At 40.8% G+C, this 21061-nt stretch overlaps 1 protein-coding gene across 4 annotated transcripts in view; it reads right to left on the bottom strand.

Annotated features, from left to right (window-relative positions):
* Positions 1–21061, bottom strand: part of NME9 (NME/NM23 family member 9) — a 73860-nt gene that overhangs the window by 46023 nt on the left and 6776 nt on the right. For all 4 annotated transcript variants that reach the window (XM_049870504.1, XM_049870501.1, XM_049870505.1 and 1 more), the window contains exon 3: positions 13802–13859. In XM_049870504.1, the coding sequence (XP_049726461.1) occupies positions 13802–13859 (58 nt within the window). The remainder of the gene's footprint in view (positions 1–13801; positions 13860–21061) is intronic.

Genomic DNA, 21061 nt, shown 5'->3' with positions numbered 1-21061 from the left:
ACAAGGGCATCCTCTAGGCCATCGACACTGAGAACTCCACTGTAGCCCTTGCCAAAGTTCAGTCCTTTGGTACAAAAGACAGACCAATACCACCTCAAGATGAAGTCTTTGAATACCTTATATTCCATGGAAGTGATATTACAGACCTCACTGTTTTTGAGCCACCAAAACCACAATGTTCTTCACTAGGCTCCTTTACTTCTTCATTCCAGTCAGTGGATTCCTATGGACCTTTGACAGGATGCCAACACACAGTCAATTCAGTCCAAGTTCAATAGCCAGGCAGTAGTTTGGTGCTATTCGTGTTGCTGGAAGCTCTTTGACATCCTTTGGAACAAAAACATCAAGCAGTGGTACCTTATCCCGAAGTAATGCAGTTGGTTCTGCTTTTACACAGGATACAAACTCTCTAAAAAGATATCTCAAGGTAATTCAAGCCCTCAGTTAGACCCTTTGAGAAAAAGCAGTACAGACTGCCTCAGCCCACTTATCTGCTCTAGCACCTGTTGGGAGAAGGAGCCCTATATCAATCAAGCCTTTGCCATCTACCATCCACCAGAAAATGAGCAACTTAGAAGGTGTGGGGTGGGGGCGGAATCACTAACTAGATAGTAGATAAGTGCTAACTTTAGTGAAGGGAAAGACAACATACAATACAGGGGAAGTCAGCACAAACTGACCAAGGCAAAGTCATAGAAGCTTCCTAGACTCATCCAAACACCTAGAGGAACCTAGTTACTGGAGCTGAGGGCTGGGGACCATGGTCTTGGGGGCCATCTAGGTCAACTGGCATAACACAGTTTATAAAGAAAATGTTCTACATCTCACTTTGGTGAGTAGCATCTGGGATCTTAAAGCTTGCAAGTGGCCATCTAAGATATATCTATTGGTCTCATCCCATTTGGAGCAAAGGAGAATAAAGAAAACCAAAGACACAAGGAAAATATTAGTCCAAAGGACTAATGGGCCACATGAACCAGAGCCTCCAACAGCCTGAGCCCAGAAGAACTAGATGGTGCCGGGCTACCACCACTGACTGCTCTGACAGGGATCACAATAGAGGGCCCCGGACAGAGCAGGTGAAAAAAGTAGAACAAAATTCAAATTCACACACAGAAAAAAAAACAGACTTACTGGTCTAACAGAGACTGGAAGAACCCCCAAGACTATGGCTCCCGGACACCCTGCTAACTCAAAACTGAAGCCACTCCCAAAGTCCACCTTTCAACCAAAGATTAAAACTCAAAAAAAAAAAAACAAACCTGTTGCTGTCGAGTCAATTCTGACTCATAGTGACCCTACAGGGTCAGAGTAGAACTGCCCCATAGTTTCCAAGGAGTACCCAGTGGATTTGAACTGCCAATCTTTTGGTTAGCAGCCAGAGCACTTCGTCACTATGCCACTAGGATTTCCAACCAAAGATCAGACAGGCCTATAAAACAAACAATAACACATGTAAGGAACATGCTTTTTAGTTAACTACGTATACGAGATCAAATGGACAACACTTGCCCAAAAGCAAAGATAAAAAGGCAAGAAGGGAGAGGAAAACTGTACAGATGGACGCCAGGAATGTGGGGTGTAAAGGGAGAGAGTGCTGACACATTGCAGGGATTGCAACCAATGTCACAAAACAACTTGTGTATAAATTTTTGAATGAGAAACTAATTTGTCCTGAAACTTTCACCTGAAGCACACATATACACACACACAAAACTAATTAAAAAAAAAAAAAAAAAAGAGAGAGCATCTGCACTTTGTTCTCCTCTCAAAAAGCCCAGTGAGAAGGCTATTTTATCCTTTTATATGGAGAAGGAAAGTGAAGTAACTGACCCAAGGTGTTAAAAATTTTTTTTTTATTAAGCAGTACAGCCAAGTTTGAGCTTGGTTTGTTTAATGCCCATAGCCCATGCACTTGCAGGGAAGAAGCAGGATGCACTAATTCAGGAGTGTTGGTTGGTTCAGCCAAGGAGCATAGTTTTGGAGACAGAAAGTAAACAAGCTGGGTATGGAATAGATGTGGAAGCCAAACTCAGGGGTAGCAGTGAGGATGGAAGGGAAGGAGGAGAAGCATCCATGAAAGTTTGAAAAGGAATTGGAAAGACTGGAAGTGAAAGTCAAGTGGGTGTGAAAAGGCCTCCCCCTTTTAGCCTGGCACAGTAAAAGAACTGGTGAAGCTGAAAAGAGATAGTATGAGAGAAAGAGGAAAGTGAACATGATTCTAGGCACTGGGTTTCAGCTACCAGCCAGAGAATCTAAGGTAGTTGGTCCCAAAGACCACCCAGAAGGAGAGCAAAAACAGAAAAGAGGGTTTGGCCTCCTTAGTATACAGGGGGAGGATAAGGCTCTGGGCTTCTTTGAGGACAAGAGCTTCACAATTAAGGAATTTGGGGACTACAATGCACCACAGTCATGGGGGTGGAGCCTGAGAAAGACATTTAGATCAAGCCAGGAAGAAGTTCCTGAAGACTTAGATAAGGGCCCTGTATACAGGCCCATTGAGAAGGGAAGGTTCAAGCCTCAGTGAAAAAAAAAAATAGGGGCCCAATTAGCTAAAAATCTCCATGCAGGATTTGCATTGATAGTTCACCCCAGTCATCTGTACCAGCTTCCCGTCTTCATATTCCCTGTATCTGAGTGGTGGAAACAAAGGCATACTTCACAATGTTAGGAGGGAGTAGGGTGGTGCGAGTTAGGAGGGATTGAAGAGGAAATACATGAAGAGTTTGACTCTGAAGACAGGGAGCAAAACAGAGAAGACACCCAGAAGGAATGGCAGGAATGAGGTATGTGTGAGTGTAAATCTGAATAGACTTTTGCATGCCTGAAGGCAAAGGAAAATGAGCCAACAGATGGAAGACTTCCAAGATGGTGGTTGGCTTTGGCAGTAGATATCTGCTGGCTCAAGAGAGAAGGAAGAAGGAGGCGGGGCCAAGATGGCAGAGTAGTCAGGTGCTTCCGGTGAACCCTCTTACAACAAAGACCTGAAAAAACAAGTGAAACAGCTACATTTATGACAAGCTAGAAGCCCTGAACATCAAAGGCAAAATTAGAAAATGTACTGAACAGCAGGGATACGGAGGGACGGTTCAGAAGCTGAGAGGAGGTGCCAGACCTGAATTGCCAGGAAGCCTCAGGCTGCAGTGGGCTGGTGGTAATGTTCAGCCACAATTTCCTCAAGGAGAAACAGCCAGCCACACAGCCTACTCACACCTCCAGAACCAGAGAAGAACGGCACTCTTGGCAAAAGCTGCGTATATTTTACTGCGCCCCCAGCCCCCATGCTGGCTTCAGTGGCTGTCGATTTCCCTGGGCCTGAGATAGCTCCTGTTGCACACCCTGAGCCATTCTCCTGGCCTTGGAGAAGGAGTAAATTCACAACCGGGGAAAAGATAATCTGCACGCTCCAGTAACCTGGGGAGCTCAAGACAGAAGCAGCTCCTGTCCAGGCATAAACGGGCCATGGACTTTGAATACCTTTCATCCCTGCATGGACCTGCATGGGCATATTTCAGGAGACTAGGCCCTTGTTGGCAGACTGCAACTGTTTCAGCTATGTGGCAGAGAGGTGGGTGTTTGATGTTTGACACCACTTTGCTATTAAACAGGGTCTTCACCTACCCACATCAGAGGCCTAAGGATTGGTGGCTCCACCTAGGTCACCCAGCCATCCGCAACAGGGCTCCAAGGAAAACCGACACCTCCCAGTCCTTACAACCAAAAGCACTGGGTGCCCAAGGTCCGTCTGCAGAACCCACCCACCTGTGTCCTCTAGGGAACAAGGACGCGCTTTCCTCACAGACACTCAGGGGATGGTTGTCAGCCCCCAGGCTTGTTCAGAGAATGACTACCTGCTGCAACCAGATACCGGTACCTACACAAATCACTCCTGCCCTCTAGGACTGTAGGACAGAGCCTGTACCACACACTTGATGACCAACTACCTGGACATCTCAGCTGAATCCATACAAGAAAATGAATGGACTCCTAGACTCATATACCTGGTAACAGCTCTACCCATCTGGTGACAGGACATTAGAGCTTCAAAGGCGAAAATAATCAAGCTAGCTCACTCAAGCAACCTATCTGGACATATCAAAACAAAACAAAGCAAGAAGATAGGATATAGTAAGCAAACATAAAATAAACTAATAACTTACAGATGGCAAAGAGACAAAAGTCAATATCAAATCACATAACAAAGCAGACAATGGTCATGTCAAAAAGCACTCAAAACAAAGAATCAAGGGATCTTCTGGATGAAGGTGCCTTCCTGGAATTACCAGACACAGAATACAAAAGATTAATATATAGAACTCTTCAAGACATCAGGAAGGAGATCACACAACACCCAGAACAAGCAAAGAACACACAGATAAAGCAGTTGAAGAAATTAAAAAGGTTATTCGAGAATATAATGAAAAATTTAATAAGCTCCAAGAATCCATAGAGAGACAGCAATCAGAAATTCAGATTTTAACAATAAAATTACAGAGTTAGACAACTCAATAGAAAGTCAGAGGAGCAGAACTGAGCAAGTGGAAGGCAGAATTGGTGAGCTTTAAGATAAAGCGCTTGGCACCAATATATTTGAAGAAAAATCAGATAAAAGAATTTTTAAAAAATGAAGAAGCTGTAACAACGATGTGGGAATCTATCAAGAGAAACAACCTATGAGTGACTGAAGTACCAGAACAGAGAGGGATAACAGAAAATACAGAGAGAATTTTTGAAGATTTGCTGGCAGGAAACGTCCCTGATATTATGAACGCTGAGAAGATATCTATCCAAGATGCTCACTGAACTCCACATAAGGTAGATCTTAAAAGAACGTCATCACAACATATTATAATCAAACTTGCCAAAATCAAAGACAAAGAGAATTTTAAAAGCAGCTAGAGATAAACAAAAAGTCACCTACAAAGGAGAGTGAATAAGAATAAGCTTGGACTACTCAGCAGAAACCATGCAGGCAAGAAGGCAATGGTAAGACTTATATAAAGCACTGAAGGAAAAAGTTGCCAGCCGAGAATCATATATCCAGCAAAACCATCTCTCAAATATGAAGGTGAAATTAGGACATTTCCAGATAAACAGAAGTTTAGGGAATTCATAAAAACCAAACCAAAACTAAATAAAATACTAAAGAGAGTTCTCTGGTTAGAAAATCAATAATATCAGATTATCAACCCGAGACTAGAACACTGAACAAAGCAATCAGCTGTCAACCCAGATACGGAAATCACAAAATAAATCAAGATTTAAAAAATGCTCAAAACAGGGAAATACTGATGTCATTACATAAAAGAAGACACATTAAAACAATAAAGAGGGACTAAGAAATGTCATAGATCTTTCACATGGAGAGGAAGACAAAGCAATATAAAGAAATAAAAGTTAGGTTTAAACTTAGAAAAATAGGGGAAAATATTAAGGTAACCACAAAGGAGACTAACAATCCTACTCATCAAAATAAAATACAAGAAAAAAATAGAAACTCAGCAGAAACAAAATCAACTACAATGAATAAGAGGAAAAGACAATATATAAACTATTCAGCACAAAAAATTAAGTGGGAAAAAGAAACTGTCAACACACAAAGACATCAAAATGACAGCACTAAACTCATACCTATCCATAATTATGCTGCATGTAAACAGACTAAATGCACCAATAAAGAGACAGCAAGTGGCAGAATGGATAAAAAAACATGATCCTTCTAAATGCTACAAGAGACACACCTTAAACTTAAAGACACAAACAAACTAAAACTCAAAGGATGGAAAAATATATATCAAGCAAACACAGTCAAAAAAGAGCAGGAGTGGCAATACTGATTACCAACAAAATAGACTTTAAAGTTAAATCTACCACAAAGGATAAGGAAGGACACTATATAATGATTAAAGGGACAATATAGCAGGAGGATATAACCATATTAAATGTTTATGCACCCAATGACAGTGCTGCAAGATACATAAAACAAACTCTAACAGCATTGAAAAGTGAGATAGATAGTGCCACAATTATAGTAGGAGACTTCAGCACTTTCAGTGAAGGACAGAACATCCAGAAAGAAGCTCAGTAAAGACACGGAGGATCTAAATGCCACAATCAACCAACTTGACCTCACAGATATATACAGAATACTCCACCCAACAGCAGCCAAGTATACTTTCTTTTCTAGTGCACATGGAACATTCTCTAGAATAGACCACATATTAGGTCATAAAGCAAGCCTTAGCAGAATCCAAAACATCAAAATATTACAAAGCATCTTCTCTGACCATAAGGCCATAAAAGTAGAAATCAATAACAGAAAAAGCAGGGAAAAGAAATCAAACATTTGGAAACTGAATAATACCCTGCTCAGAAATGACTGGGTTATAGAAGACATAAAGGATGGAATAAAGAGATTCAGAGAATCCAATGACAATGAAAACACTTCCTATCAGAACCTTTGGGACATAGCAAAAGCAGTGCTCAGAGGTCAATTTATATCAATAAATGCACACATACAAAAAGAAGGGCCAAAGTCAAAGAACTATCCATACAACTTGAACAAATAGAAAGAGAGCAACAAAAGAAACCCTCAAGCACCAGAAGAAAGCAAATAATAAAAATTAGAGCAGAATTAAATGAATTAGAGAACAGAAAAACAATTGAAAGAGTTAACAAGACCAAAGCTGGTTCTTTGAAAAAATTAACAAAATTGATAAACCATTGGCCAAACTGACAAAAGAAAAATGGGAGAGGAAGCAAATACCCTGAATAAGAAACAAGATGGGCAATATTACAACAGACTCAAATGAAATTAAAAGAATCATATCAGATTACTACAAAATATTGTACTCTAAGAAACTCGAAAACCTAGAAGAAATGGATGAATTCCTAGAAACACACTACCTACCTAAACTAACACAAACAGAGGTAGAACAACTGAATAAAACCATAACAAAAGAAGAGGCTAAAAAGGTAATCAAAAAACTCCCAACAAGAAAAAGTCCTGGCCCAGATGGCTTCTCTGCAGAGTTCTACCAAACTTTCAGAGAAGAGTTAACACCACTACTACTAAAGGTATTTCAGAGCATAGAAAAGGACGGAATACTACCAAACTCATTCTATGAAGCCACCATATCCCTGATACCAAAACCAGGTAAAGACACCACAAAAAAAGAAAATTACAGACCTATATCCCCCATGAACTTAGATGCAAAAGTCCTCAACAAAATTCTAGCCAATAGAATTTAACAACATATCAAAAAAATAATTCACCATGACCAAGTGGGATTCATACCACGTATGCAGGGATGTTTCAACATTAGGAAAACCATCGATGTAATCCATCACATAAATAAAACAAAAGCCAAGAGCCACATGATCTTATCAATTGATGCAGAAAAGGCATATGACAGAGTCCAACGCCCATTCATGATAAAAACTCTCAGCAAAATAGGAATAGAAGGTAAATTCCTCAACATAATAAAGCCCATTTATACAAAGCCAATAGCCAACATCATGCTAATTGGAGAGAGTCTAAAACCATTCTCCTTGAGATTGGGAACCAGACAAGGATGCCCTTTATCACCACTCTTATTCAACATTGTGCTGGACATCCTAGCCAGAGCAATTAGGCTAGATAAGGAAATAAAGGGCATCCAGACTGGTAAGGAAGAAGTAAAAGTATGTCTATTTGCAGATGATATGATCTTATACACAGAATACCATAAAGAATCTTCAAGAAAACTACTGAAACTAATAGAACAGCTCAGTAGAGTATCAGGATGCAAGATAAACATACAAAAATCAGTTGGATTCCTCTACACCAACAAAAAGAACATTGAAGAGGAAATAGCCAGATCAATACCATTTACAGTAGCCCCCAAGAAGATAAAATACTTAGGAATAAATCTTACCAGAGATGTTAAAGACTTATACAAAGAAAACTATAAGACACTACTGCAAGAAACCAAAAGAGCCCTACATAAGTGGAAAAACATACCTTGGTCATGGGTAGGAAGACTTAATATGGTAAAAATGTCTATTTAAAAAAAAAAAAAAAAGTCTATTCTACCAAAAGCCATCTATAGATACAATGCAATTCTGATCCAAATTCCAACGACATTTTTTAATGAGATGGAGAAACAAATCACCAACTTCATAAGGAAGGGAAAGAGGCCTCAGGTAAGTAAAGCATTACTGAAAAAGAAGGAACAAAGTGAGGGGCCTCACTCTACCTGATTTTATACTGCCACAGTAGTCAAAACAGCCTGGTACTGGTACAACAACAGATACATAGACCAATGGAACAGAATTGAGAATCCAGACATAAATCCATCCACATATGAGCAGCTGATATTTGACAAAGGCCCAAAGTCAGTTAAATGGGGAAAAGACAGTTTCTTTAACAAATGGTGCTGGCGTAACTCGATATAAATCTGCAAAAAAATGAAAGAAGACCCTTACCTCACACCATGCACAAAAAAAGAACTCAAAATGGATTGAAGACCTAAATATAAAATATGAAACGATAAAGATCACGGAAGAAAAACTAGGGACAATGCTAGCAGCCCTAACACATGGCATAAACAGTATACAAAACATTACTAACAATGCACAAACAGCAGAAGAGAAACTAGATAACAGGGAGCTCCTAAAAATCAAACACGTATGTTCATCCAAAGACTTCACCAAAAGAGTAAGCAGATTACCTATAGACTGGGAGAAAGTTTTTAGCTATGACATTTCTGACCAGTGTCTGATCTCTAAAATCTACATGATACTGCAAAAACTCAGCTACAAAAAGACAACCCAATTAAAAAATGGGCAAGGACATGAACAGGCACTTCAGTAATGAAGACATTCAGGTTGCTAAGAGATATATGAGGAAATGCTCATAATCATTAGCCATTAGAGAAATGCAAATCAAAACTACAGTGAGATTCCATCTCACTCCAACAAGGCTGGCATTAATCCAAAAAACACAAAATCATAAATGTTGGAGAGGTTTTGGAGAGACTGAAACACTTACATGCTGCTGGTGGGAATGTAAAATGGTACAACCACTTTGGAAATCAATTTGGCACTTCCTTAAAAAGCTAGAAGTACCATACGATTCAGGAATCCCACTCCTTGGAATATATCCTAGAGAAATAAGAGCGTTTACGCGAACAGATATATGGACACCCATGTTCACTGCAGCATTGTTTGCAAAAGCAAGAAGATGGAAGCAACCAAAGTGCCCATCAATGGATGAATGGATAAATAAATTATGGTATGGTCACACAATGGAATACTACGCATCGATAAACAACAATGATGAATCACTGAAACATTTCACAACATGGAGGAATCTGGAAGGCATTATGCTGAGTGAAATCAGTCAGTTTCAAAAGGACAAATATTGTATGAGACCACTATTATAAGAACTTGAAAAATAGTTTAAACAGAGAAGAAAATATTCTTTGATGGTTATGAGAATGGGGAGGGAGGGAGGGAGAGGGGTTTTCACTAATTAGATAGTAGATAAGAACTAATTTAGGTGAAGGGTAAGACAACACACAATACAGGAGAGGTTAACACAACTGGACTGAACCAAAAGCAAAGAAGTTTCCTGAATAAACTGAATCCTTTGAAGGCCAGCGTAGCAGGGGCGGGGGTTTGGGGGCCATGGTTTCAGGGAATATCTATGTCAGCTGGCATAATAAAATCTATTAAGAAAAACAAAAGAGAGAGAGAAGGAAGAACATATGTCCCTTTTCCTGGAGACTGCATGATTCAAGAAGGGGCAGAGGCGGGGCCCCAGGTGCCTTCAGTGAGCAAAGGCCCTTGAACTGCTTAGAGCGAGGTCTGGCACAGAGTTCTGATTGTCATGGCTTAGCAGGGTGGCTGGCACTACTGTTGTTAAGAAAATAGAAGAAATGGTTTGTTTCATGCTAGAGCTGTGTCCTAGTTGCACAGAAAGGACATGTGAAAAAAAGTTAAGACTTGGCACCATTCCAAAAAGCTTTGTAATCCTTCAAATAGTAGAGTGTGGCAATACTCACACCCACACAAGTGAGCGATGCAACCAGTATCTATTTAGTACCCACTGAGCCCCAGGGCCTGGGCAAGTCTGCTAGAATAGTAAGATGAAAAAGCCAATGTCCCGGTGTGGATAGTCTAGGAGGGAAAGCCTTGATAGAGTTCACCCAGACTGAGGCCTCACCAAGCAGGCTGTGTGTTGGGGGGTTTGAGAGGACAGAGTTCCACCCCAAATGCCTCAGGGGCTCCCAGGGGGAGGTAATCACACAGAGGTTCAGGGAAGACTTCATGCAGGGAGGCTGCGTTTGAGCTGGGCCTGGGAATATGTCATGAGGGGGTTGTGATAGTCCAACTAGAGTGAAGAAGTGGGAACACGCCTTCCATACTGAAGGCGTGTTCAAGAAAACTGGCTGGAAGCTCAGAACACACCTCAGGGAACAGTGGGTAAAGGGGCTGGAATGACAGATTGAGTCATGACAAGGAGAGGGGGACTGAAATGCTGAAGTCATTTAGTTGGGAAATGGAAATGGGGAGGGATAAGAGAAGATACAGGCAGACTAGGCAGATGTATATAGTTGTTATTGTTAGGTGCCCTCGAGTCGATTCCAATTCATAGCGACTCTATGTACCACGGAACGAAACACTGCCCAGTCCTTCACCATGCTCAAAATCGTTGTTATGTTTAAGCCCATTGCTGCAGCCACTGTGTCAATCCATCTTGTTGAAGGTCTTCCTCTTTTTTGCTGACCCTGTACTCTACCAAGCATGATGTCCTTCTCCAGGGACTGAACCCTCCTGATAACATGTCCAAAGTATGTGTGATGCAGTCTCGCCATCCTTGCTTCTAAGGAGCATTCTGGTTGTACTTCTTCCAAGACAGATCTGTTCTTTTGCCAGTCCATGGTGTATTTAATTTCTTCACCAACACCACAATTCAAAGTCATCAATTCTTCTTCGGTCTTATTAATTGTCCAGCTTTTGCATGCATAAGATGCGACTGAAAACACTATGGCTTGGGTCAGGCACACCTTAGTCTTCAAGGTGACACCTTTACTTTTCACCACTTTAAAGAGGTCTTTCACAGCAGATTTGCCCGATCCAATGCATCTTTTGATTTCTTGACTGCTGCTTCCACAGGTGTTGACTATGGATCCAAGTAAAATGAAATCCTTGACAACTTCGATCTTTACTCCAAGATGCTGCTTATTGGTCTAGCTGTGAGGATTTTTGTTTTATGTTGAGGTGTAATTCATACTGAAGGCTGTGGTCTTTGATCTTCATCAGTAAGTGATTCAAGTCCTTTTCACTTTCAGCAAGCAAGGTTGTGTCATCTGCATAACGCAGGTTGTTAATGAGTCTTCCTCCAATCCTGATGCCCCATTCTTCTCCATACAGTCCAGCCTCTTGGATTATCTGCTCAGCATACAGATTGAATAGATACGGCGAAAAGATACAACCCTGACACACAGCTTTCCTGACTTTAAACCACACAGTATCCCCTTGTTCTATTCAAATAACTGCGTCTTGATCTATATACAGATTCCTCATGAGCACAATTAAATGTTCGGGAATTCCCATTCTTCACAATATTATCCATAATTTGTTATGATCCACACAGTCAAATGCCTTTGCGTAGTCAATAAAGCACTGGTAAACATCTTTCTGGTATTTTCTGCTTTCAGCGAGGATGCATCTGACATCAGCAATGATATCCCGTGTTCCAAGTTCTCTTCTGAATCTGGCCTGAATTTCTGGCAGTTCCCTGTAGATATACTGCTGCAGCTGCTTTTGAATGATCTTCAGCAAAATTTCACTTGAGTGTGATATTAATGATATTGTTCTACAATTTCCACATTCAGTTGGATCACCTTTCTTTGAAGCAGGCATAAATATGGCTCTCTTCCAGTCAGCCAAGTAGCTGTCTTCCAAATCTCCTGGCAAGGACAAGTGAGTGCTTCCAGCGCTGCAGCCATTTGTTGAAACATCTCAATTGGTATTCCGTCAATTCCTGGAGCTTTGTTTTTCACCGAAGCCTTCAGTGCAGCTTGGACTTCTTCCTTCAGTACCATCAGTTCCAGATCATATGCCACCTCTTGAAATGGTTGAACGTCCACTAATTCTTTTTGGTATAATGACTCTGTGTATTCCTTCAATCTTCATTTGATGCTTCCTGTATCATTTAATATTTTCCCCCATAGAATCCTTCACTGTTGCAACTCAAGGCTTGAATTTTTCTTCAGTTCTTTCAGCTTGAGAAACGCCAAGCGTGTTCTTCCCTTTTGGTTTTCTATCTCCAGCTCTTTGCACATGTCCTTATAATACTTTACTTTGTCTTCTCAAGCCACCCTTTGAAATCTTCTGTTCATTTTGTTTACTTCATCATTTCTTCCTTTTGCTTTAGCTATTCAACATCCAAGGGCAAGTTTCAGAGTCTCAGATGTATATATAGAGAGAATAATTGAGCAGAAACACAGAGAAATAGGCCCAGAGATGTCTAGGGTGAATAAAAAAGAGACATAGGAGCAGAGGCGGTATGGTAGGCAGTCTCTATGGTGCCTTCCCCCACCCCTCCAGTAATCCCCACCTCCTGATATTCATACCTTTGTGTAATCCTCTCAAGTTTGGGCTGGACCTAGTGACTGGCCTCTAATGAATACAATATAGCAAAAATGATGGGGCGTCACATTCGAGATTAAGTTACAAAAAGGCGATGACTTCCGTGCCCTTCCCTCTGTCTCTCTCAGCCTTCGCTCTGGGGGAAGCTGCCATGCTGTAATTAGTCTTATGGAGAAACTGATGGCAAGAAATTTATGTCTCTGCAGGCCCATAAAACAAAACAAGCCTAAAGGGGCACACCAGCCCAGGGCCAAGCACTAGAAGGCAGGAGGGGACAGGAAAGCTGGTAATAGGGAACCCAAGGTTGAGAAGGGAGAGTGTTGACATGTCACGATGGTAACCAATGTCACAAAACAATATGTGTACTAATTATTTAATGAGAAGCTCATTTGTTCTGTAAATCTTCATCTAAAGCACAATTAAAAAAAAAAAAAGAAATTTATGTCTCTCCCCAATAGCCAGCAAGGACTTGAAACCTGCCAACAGCCATGTGAGTGAACTTGGAAGTGCATCTTCTGAGCCCTGCCAACAGCCACATAAATGAGCTTGGAAGTAAATCTGCTCCTAGCTGAGCCTGAGCCAGGGGCACCTAACTAAGTACACCTGGATTCTGGATCCACAGAAACTGTGGGATAATAAATGTTTGCTTTTTCAGGCCACTAAGTTTTGGGTAAGTGTTACGCAGCAATAGATAACTAATACAAGGAAGGTAGAGACGAGGAGGCTCATGGACAATGCTTGTGGCTACGCGGTTCCTGGTTCCAGTCTCTTGTGATGCCTGGCTCTCCTTCTAGCCCTTGAGTTCCAAAAGATCCTGGTATCTCCTCCAGTACATTCCCTTTTTGTGCCTAAGGTAATTAGAAGAGGTTTCTGTTATTTAATACAAAACAATCTCTGAGTATGACAACAGCTCTAACACAAAGGAACCTGTTTATCCAACAGTACTGACTAGTGTACTGAACTTACTGACAGATATTCAAGCCATACACACGCAGACACACACACACACACACACAGCCGAAAGAAATCACCTGGTTCTTTATTCTTTATGAGGCTTAAGGTTATAAGAAAATGGTGCCTTATTACAGCCCTTCTCTTCATGGTTCAATGTATCATTTAACAATTTTGAAAAGAATGAATTGGAAAAATTATTTTAAATTACCAGTTAGTCCTTTGGAACTGAGCATTTCCTCCCAAAGCTCCTGGGTGCTGATGTTGACCTAAAGCCAAAGAGGATCAAAACTGTATTACTGAGGGCATTGATGGGGAAATAATTTGTTTGCCCCAGACCTTTCTCAATCTCTCTCTTACTCTGAAATAGTTACAGATACAGCTCAAGCCATTCCCCTCTCCCCAGTCTTCTTTTCTCCTCACCTCATTTCCTGCCTCTCTCCCCAGGGATAACCACCCTCTTAAAAATGGTGGCTACTCACTGGGTGGGCTCAAACCACCAACCTTTAGGTTAACAGTTAAGCACAAACTTTTTGCACTACCCAAGGACCTTTACAGGTAGAAAAGGTGATGAAAATGATAATTACATGAATATGAGTTTAGAGTCTTGGTTGCTTTCCAGAAGTGGATAATTTTCTCAGGGTTTTTATGCATTTTAACCTAACTTTTAGTAACTGTGTATGTAATTGACATAAACAATACAAAACATTTAATGTCATTAACTCTTCAGTCTTCTGGAGCAACAGAGAAAGAAGGAAACCAAAGACTCAAAGAAGAAACTAGTCCACAGGACTAATTGCCCAGCTGCTGCTACTGACCTTTCCGACCAGGGACACAATAGATGGTCCTAGATAGAATGGGAGAAAATTGTAGAACAAAACTCAAATTCTTAAAAAAAAAAAAAAAGACCAGACTTACTGGGCTTGTAGAGACTAGAGGAACCCCTGAGACCATCGCCCTGAGATACTCTGTAAACCTTGAACTGAGATATTAATTTTTTTCTTTTTCGGCCCTTTTAATATATTTTATTGCGATACAATTTATGTACAGTGAAATACACAGAACTAAAGTGTAACAGTTCAATGAGTGTCTTAGGCTGGGTTCTCTAGAGGAGCAAAACCAGTAAAGCATATAAATACATAGAGAGAGAAACTTGTATCAAGGAAATGTCTCAAGCGGTTATATAGGCTGGAGCATTCCAAGTCCATGGGTCAGGATAGAGCCTTCTCCTGATTCACGTAGCTGCAGGGGCTGGTGAACCCAAGATTGGCAGGTCAGAGAGAGGGTTCTTGCTCATAGGCTTCAGAGATCAACAAATCCCAAGATTGGAAGGCAAGACTGTAGGTAAGCTGCTAGTTCAAGTCCGAAGAACCAAACGTCAGACAAACAGGAGCCAGTTCCAAGGTCCAGAGCAAGCAAAAGCCCACAAGCTTTGCCAGAATGTCCACTTATATTCAATGCAGGCCACATGCACAAGGAAACTCCCTTTCAACTGACTGGCTACTCAGAGCAGATCTCATCATGGAAGTGATCACAACATCATATGACTGCCAAACCACTGAGAATCATGACTCAGCCAAGTTGACACACAACCTTAAACATCACAATGAGTTTCGACAAAAAACACACACCCTTATCACAATACAGAACATTTCTATCGTCCCAGAAAGTTTCCCTGTGTCTCTTCCTAGTCAATCCCTCAACCCTCACCAAGGTAAACGCTGATTTGTTTTTCTGTCACAATAGTTTTGCCTCTTCTAAAACTTCATATAATTGGAGTAATACAGCATGCATTATTTTGTGCTGGCTTCTTTCACACAGGATATTTTTGAGATTCATCCATGTAGTTGTATGTATCAGTAGTCTGTTCATTTTCATTGCTGAGGATATTCTATGGTATGGCTATACCACAATTTACTTATCCATCCTTCTTTTGATAGATATATGGGTTATTTACAGTTTGGGCTATTATGAATAAAGACTTATGGACACTTTTTTTTTTATTGTGCTTTAGGTGAAAGTTTACAGCTCAATTTCTCATTCAAAATATTATACACATACTGTTTTGTGACATTGGTTACAATTCCCACAATGTGACAACATGCTCCCCCTTTCCACCCTGAGTTCCCTGTGTCCATTTGCCCAGTTCCTGCCCCTTACTGCCTTTGTCTTGCTTTTGGGCAGCAGTTGCCCATTTGGTTTTGTATACTTGATTGAACTAAGAAGCATGTTACTCACGTGTGTTAGTTTGTTTTATAGGGCTGTTTTATTTTTGTCTGAAAAGTGGGCTTCAGGAGTGGTTTCAGTCCTGAGTTAACAGAGTGTCCAGGGGTTCCTCCAGTCTCTGTCAGACCAGTAAGTCTGGTCTTTTCTTGTGAATTTGAATTCTGTTCTACATTTTTCTCCTGTTCTGTCTGGCACTCTTTGTTGTGATCCCTGTCAGAGCAGTCAGTAGTGATAGCCAGCCAACATCTAGTTCTTCTGGGCTCAGGCTGTTGGAGGCTCTGGTTCATGTGGCCCATTAGTTCCGTGACTAATATTTTCCTTGTGCTTTGGTTTTATTTTTCTTTGCCCTGAACAAGATGGGACCAATACGTGTATCTTAGATGGCCACTCGCAAGCTTTTAAGACCCCAGACGCTACTCACCAAAATGAGACATAGAATCTTTTCTTTATGAACTATGTTATGCCAGTTGAGCGAGATGTCCCCCAAGGCTATGGTCCCCAGCCCCTAGCTCCAGCAACTCAGTCCCTCAAGGTGTTTGGATGTGTCTAGGAAACTTCTACGTCTTTGCTTTGGCCAAGTTGTGTCAACTTTCCATATACTGTGTGTTGTCCTTTCCTTCACCAAAGTTGACACTTGTCTACTGTCTAGTTAGTGATTTCCCCTCTCTCCCTACCCACCCCTGTAACCATAGAAAAAAAATTTTGTGTGTGTGTAAACCTTTTCTTCCGTTCTTATAATAGTGGTCTCACACAATATTTGTCCTTTTGTGACTGCCTTATTTCACTCAGCCTCCAGATTCATCCATGTCATGAGATGTTTCCCGGATACATCATTGTTCTTTATAGTTGTGTAGTATTCTATTCTGTGTATGTACCATAATTTATCCATTCATCTCTTGATGGGCATTTAGGTTTTTTCCATCTTTTTGTTATTGTGAGTAGTGCTGCAATGAACATGGATGTGTATATGTCTGTTCATGTGATGGCTCTTACTTCTCTTGGGTATATTCCTAGGAGTGGGATTGCTGGATCATATGGTATTTCTATTTCTAGCTTTTTAAGGAAGTGCCATATCATTTTCCAAAGTGGCTGTACCATTTTACATTCCCACTAGCAGTGCACAGGAGTTCCAATCTCCCTGCAACCTCTCCAACATTTGTTATTTTACATTTTTTTGGATTGGTGCCAGTATTGTGAGATGGTATCTCATTTTAGTTTTGATTTGCATTTCTCTAATGGCACTGGGTTATGGGTTTTTAATGGCTAATGATCGAGAGCATTTCCTCATGTGTCTGTTTGCTGCCTAAATGTCTTTCTTGGTACAGTGTCTGTTCACATCCTTTGCCCACTTTTTAATTAGATTATTTGTGTTTTTGTTATTGGGGTATTAAAAGTAATTTGTAGATTTTAGAGATTAGACCCTTGTCAGATATGTTGTAGCCAGATTTTTCTTTTTCCCAGTCTATAGGTTCTCTTTTTACTCTTTTGGTGAAGTCTTTTGTGTGTGTGTGTGTGCTTCAGGTGAAAGTATACAGCTGAAGTTAATTTCTTATAGTTATGTGACAGTACTTTCAACCCCTATAAAGTGACAGTACACTCCCCCTTTCCACCCTGGCTTTCTCGTATCCATCCAACCATCTCCTGTTCCTTCCTGCCTTCTCATCCTGCCTCCGGACAGGGGCCACCCATTTGATCTCATGTATCTCCTTGAACTAAGAAGTCCACTCATCACAAGTATTATGTTTTATCGTCCAACCTAATCCTTGTCTGCAGAGTGGGCTTCAGGAATGGTTTTAGTTCTGGGTTAACAGAGCATCTGTGGGCCACGGCTTCAGGGTTCCTCCAGTCTCAATCAGACCATTAAGTCTGGTCTTTTTATATGAATTTGAGTCCTGCTCCACACTTTTCTCCTGCTCTGTCAGGGACTCTCTGTTGTATTCCCTGTCAGGGTGGTCATTGGTGAAGCCAAGCGCCATCTAGTTCATCTGGTCTTAGGCCCATGGAGTCTCTGGTTAGATAGCCCTTTTGTCTCTTGGGCTAATGTTTTCCTTGCGTCTTTGGTGTTCTTCATTCTCCTTTGCTCCTGGTGGGTTGAACCAATTGATGAATCTTAGATGGCTGCTCACAAGCTTTTAAGACCCCAGACACCACTCTTGTTGAAATCTTTTGATGAGCATAAATGTTTAATTTTTAGGAGCTAGTTTCTCTTCTGATATTTGTGAATTGTTAGTTCTGGTTTGTATACGATTTATGCCATGTATTAAGTGTTGTCCCTATTTTTTCTTCCATGATCTTTATCATTTTAGCTTTTATATTTTGGTCTTTGGTCCATTTGAGTTAGTTTTTGTGTATGAGGTATGGATTTTTTTTCTTATGAACATTCTTGTTAAGTCTTTTTGTGTTCATGTTTTCGTTTCTCTTTGGTAAATAAATACCTAGGAAGAGAATTGCTGGGACATAGGGTAAGCACATATTTATAGTTTTATAAGAATTAGCTAGTGCTTTTCCTAAAGTAGTAGTATCACTTTCAACTTTTACCCGCAAAGTATAAGAATTCTAGTTGCTCCACATACCAAAATTTGGTGATGTCGGTCTTTTTAATTTTAGCCACATTAATGATTACGTAGTGGTATATCATTATGGCTTTTGTTTAATTTCTCGAGTTACTACTAGTGTTGCGTAATGTTCTTTTCAGCCATTCGTGTATCTTCTTTGAGAAGTGCCCATTAGTTTCTCGTCCATTTTCTTCACTAGATTGTTTCTCTTTTTATTATTAGGTTTTAAGAGTTTTGTTGTTCTTGTTTTAAAAAATTCTGGTTTAAGTTCTTTATCAGATATATTATTGTTGTTGTTGTTGTTGTTGTTAGGTGGCCGTTGAGTCGGTTCCAACTCATAGCGACCCTGTGCACAACAAAACAAAACACTGCCCGGTCCTGCTCCATCCTTACAATCGTTGTTATTCTTGAGCTCATTGCTGCAGCCACTGTGTCAATCCACCTTGTTGAGAGTCTTCCTCTTTTCTGCTGACCTTCTACTCTGCCAAGCATGATCTCTTTCTCCAGGGACTGATCCCTCCTGACAACATGTCCAAAGTATGTAAGACGCAGTTTCACCATCCTTGCTTCTAAGGAGCATTCTGGCCACACTTCTTCCAAGACAGATTTGTTCATTCTTTTGGCAGTCCATGGTATATTCAATATTCTTTGCCAACACCACAATTGAAAAGCGTCAACTCTTCCTTGGTCTTCCTTATTCATTGTCCAGCTTTCACATGCATACGATGTGACTGAAAATTCCATGGCTTGGGTCAGGTGCACTTTAGTCTTCAGGGTGACATCTTTGCTCTTCAACTCTTTGAAGAGGTACTTTGCAGCAGATTTGCCCAATGCAATGCGTCTTTTGATTTCTTGACTGCTCCTTCCATGGCTTTTGATTGTGGATCCAAGTAAAATGAAATCCTTGACAACTTCAATCTTTTCTCCCCTTATCCTGATGTTGCTCATTGGTCCAGTTGTAAGGATTTTTGTTTTCCTTATGTTGAGGTATAATCCATACTGAAGGCTGTGGTCTTCGATCTTCATTAGTAAGTGCTTCAGGTCCTCTTCACTTTCAGCAATCAAGGTTGTGTCATCTGCATAACGCAGGTTATTAATGAGTGTTCCTCCAATCCTGATGCCCCGTTCTTCTTCAGATAGTCCAGCTTCTCGGATTATTTGCTCAGCATACAGATTAAATAGGTATGGTGAAAGAATACAACCCTGACGCACACCTTCCCTGACTTTAAACCAATCAGTATCCCCTTGTTCTGTCCAAACAACTGCCTCTTGATCTATCTAAAGGTTCCTCATAAGCACAATTAAGTGTTCTGGAATTCCCATTCTTCACAGTGCTATCCATAGTCTGTTATGATCCACACAGTCAAATGCCTTTGCATAGTCAATAAAACACAGGTAAACATCCTTCTGGTATTCTCTGCTTTCAGCCAGGATCCATCTGACATCAGCAATGATATCCCTGGTTCCACGTCCTCTTCTGAAACTGGCCTGAATTTCTGGCAGTTCCCTGTCGATATATTGCTGCAGCCGCTTTTGAATGATCTTCAGCAAAATTTTGCTTGCGTGTGGTATTAATGATATTGTTTTATAATTTCCACATTCGGTTGGATCACCATTCTTGGGAATAGGCATAAATATGGCTCTCTTCCAGTCAGATGGCCAGGAAGCTGTCTTCCATATTTCTTGGCATAGATGAGTGAGCACCTCCAGCGCTGCATCTGTTTGTTGAAACATCTCAATTGATAGCCCATCAATTCCTGGAGCCTTGTCTTTCGCCAATGCCTTCAGAGCAGCTTGGAGTTCTTCCTTCAGTACCATCGGTTCCTGATCATATGCCGCCTCTTGAAATGGTTGAATATCGACTAATTCTTTTTGGTATAATGACTCTGTGTGTTTCTTCTATCTTCTTTTGATGCTTCCTGAGTCGTTTAATATTTTCCCCATGGAATCCTTCAGTATTACAACTTGAGGCTTGAATTTTTTCCTCAGTTCTTTCATCTTGAGAAACACCTAGCGTGTTCTTCCCTATTGGTTTCCCATCTCCAGCTCTTTGCACATGTCATTAGAATACTTTGTCTTCTCGAGAGGCCCTTTGAAATCTTCCATTCAGTTCTTTTACTTCATCAATTCTTCCTTTTGCTTTAGCTGCTCGATGCTCGAGAGTAAGTTTCAGAGTCTCCTCTGACATCCATCTTGGTCTTTTCTTTCTTTCCTGTCTTTTCAATGACCTCTTGCTTTCTTCATGGATGATGTCCTTGATGTCATTCCACAATTCGTCTGGTCTGCAGCCACTAGTGTTCAATGCGTCAAATCTGTTCTTTAGATGGTCTCTAAATTCAGGTGGGATATACTCAAGGTCATATTTTGGCTGTCGTGGACTTGCTCTGATTTTCTTCAGTTTCAGCTTGAACTTGCATATGAGCAATGGATGGTCTGTTCCACAGTCGGCCCCTGCTCTTGTTCTGACTGATGATATTGAGCTTTTCCATCGTCTCTTTCCACAGATGTAGTGAATTTGATTTCTGTGTGTTCCATCTAGTCGCCGTTTATGTTGGTGAAAGAAGGTATTTGCAATGAAGAAGTCATTGGTCTTGCAAAATTCTATCATTCGATCTCCGGCATTGTTTCTGTCACCAAGGCCATATTTTCCAACTACTGATCCTTCCTTGTTTCCAACGTTCGCATTCCAA

The sequence above is a fragment of the Elephas maximus genome, chromosome 26, assembly GCF_024166365.1.
Source record: "Elephas maximus indicus isolate mEleMax1 chromosome 26, mEleMax1 primary haplotype, whole genome shotgun sequence".
NCBI classification, from domain to species: domain Eukaryota; kingdom Metazoa; phylum Chordata; class Mammalia; order Proboscidea; family Elephantidae; genus Elephas; species Elephas maximus.
This window is presented reverse-complemented; position numbering and strand designations above follow the sequence as displayed.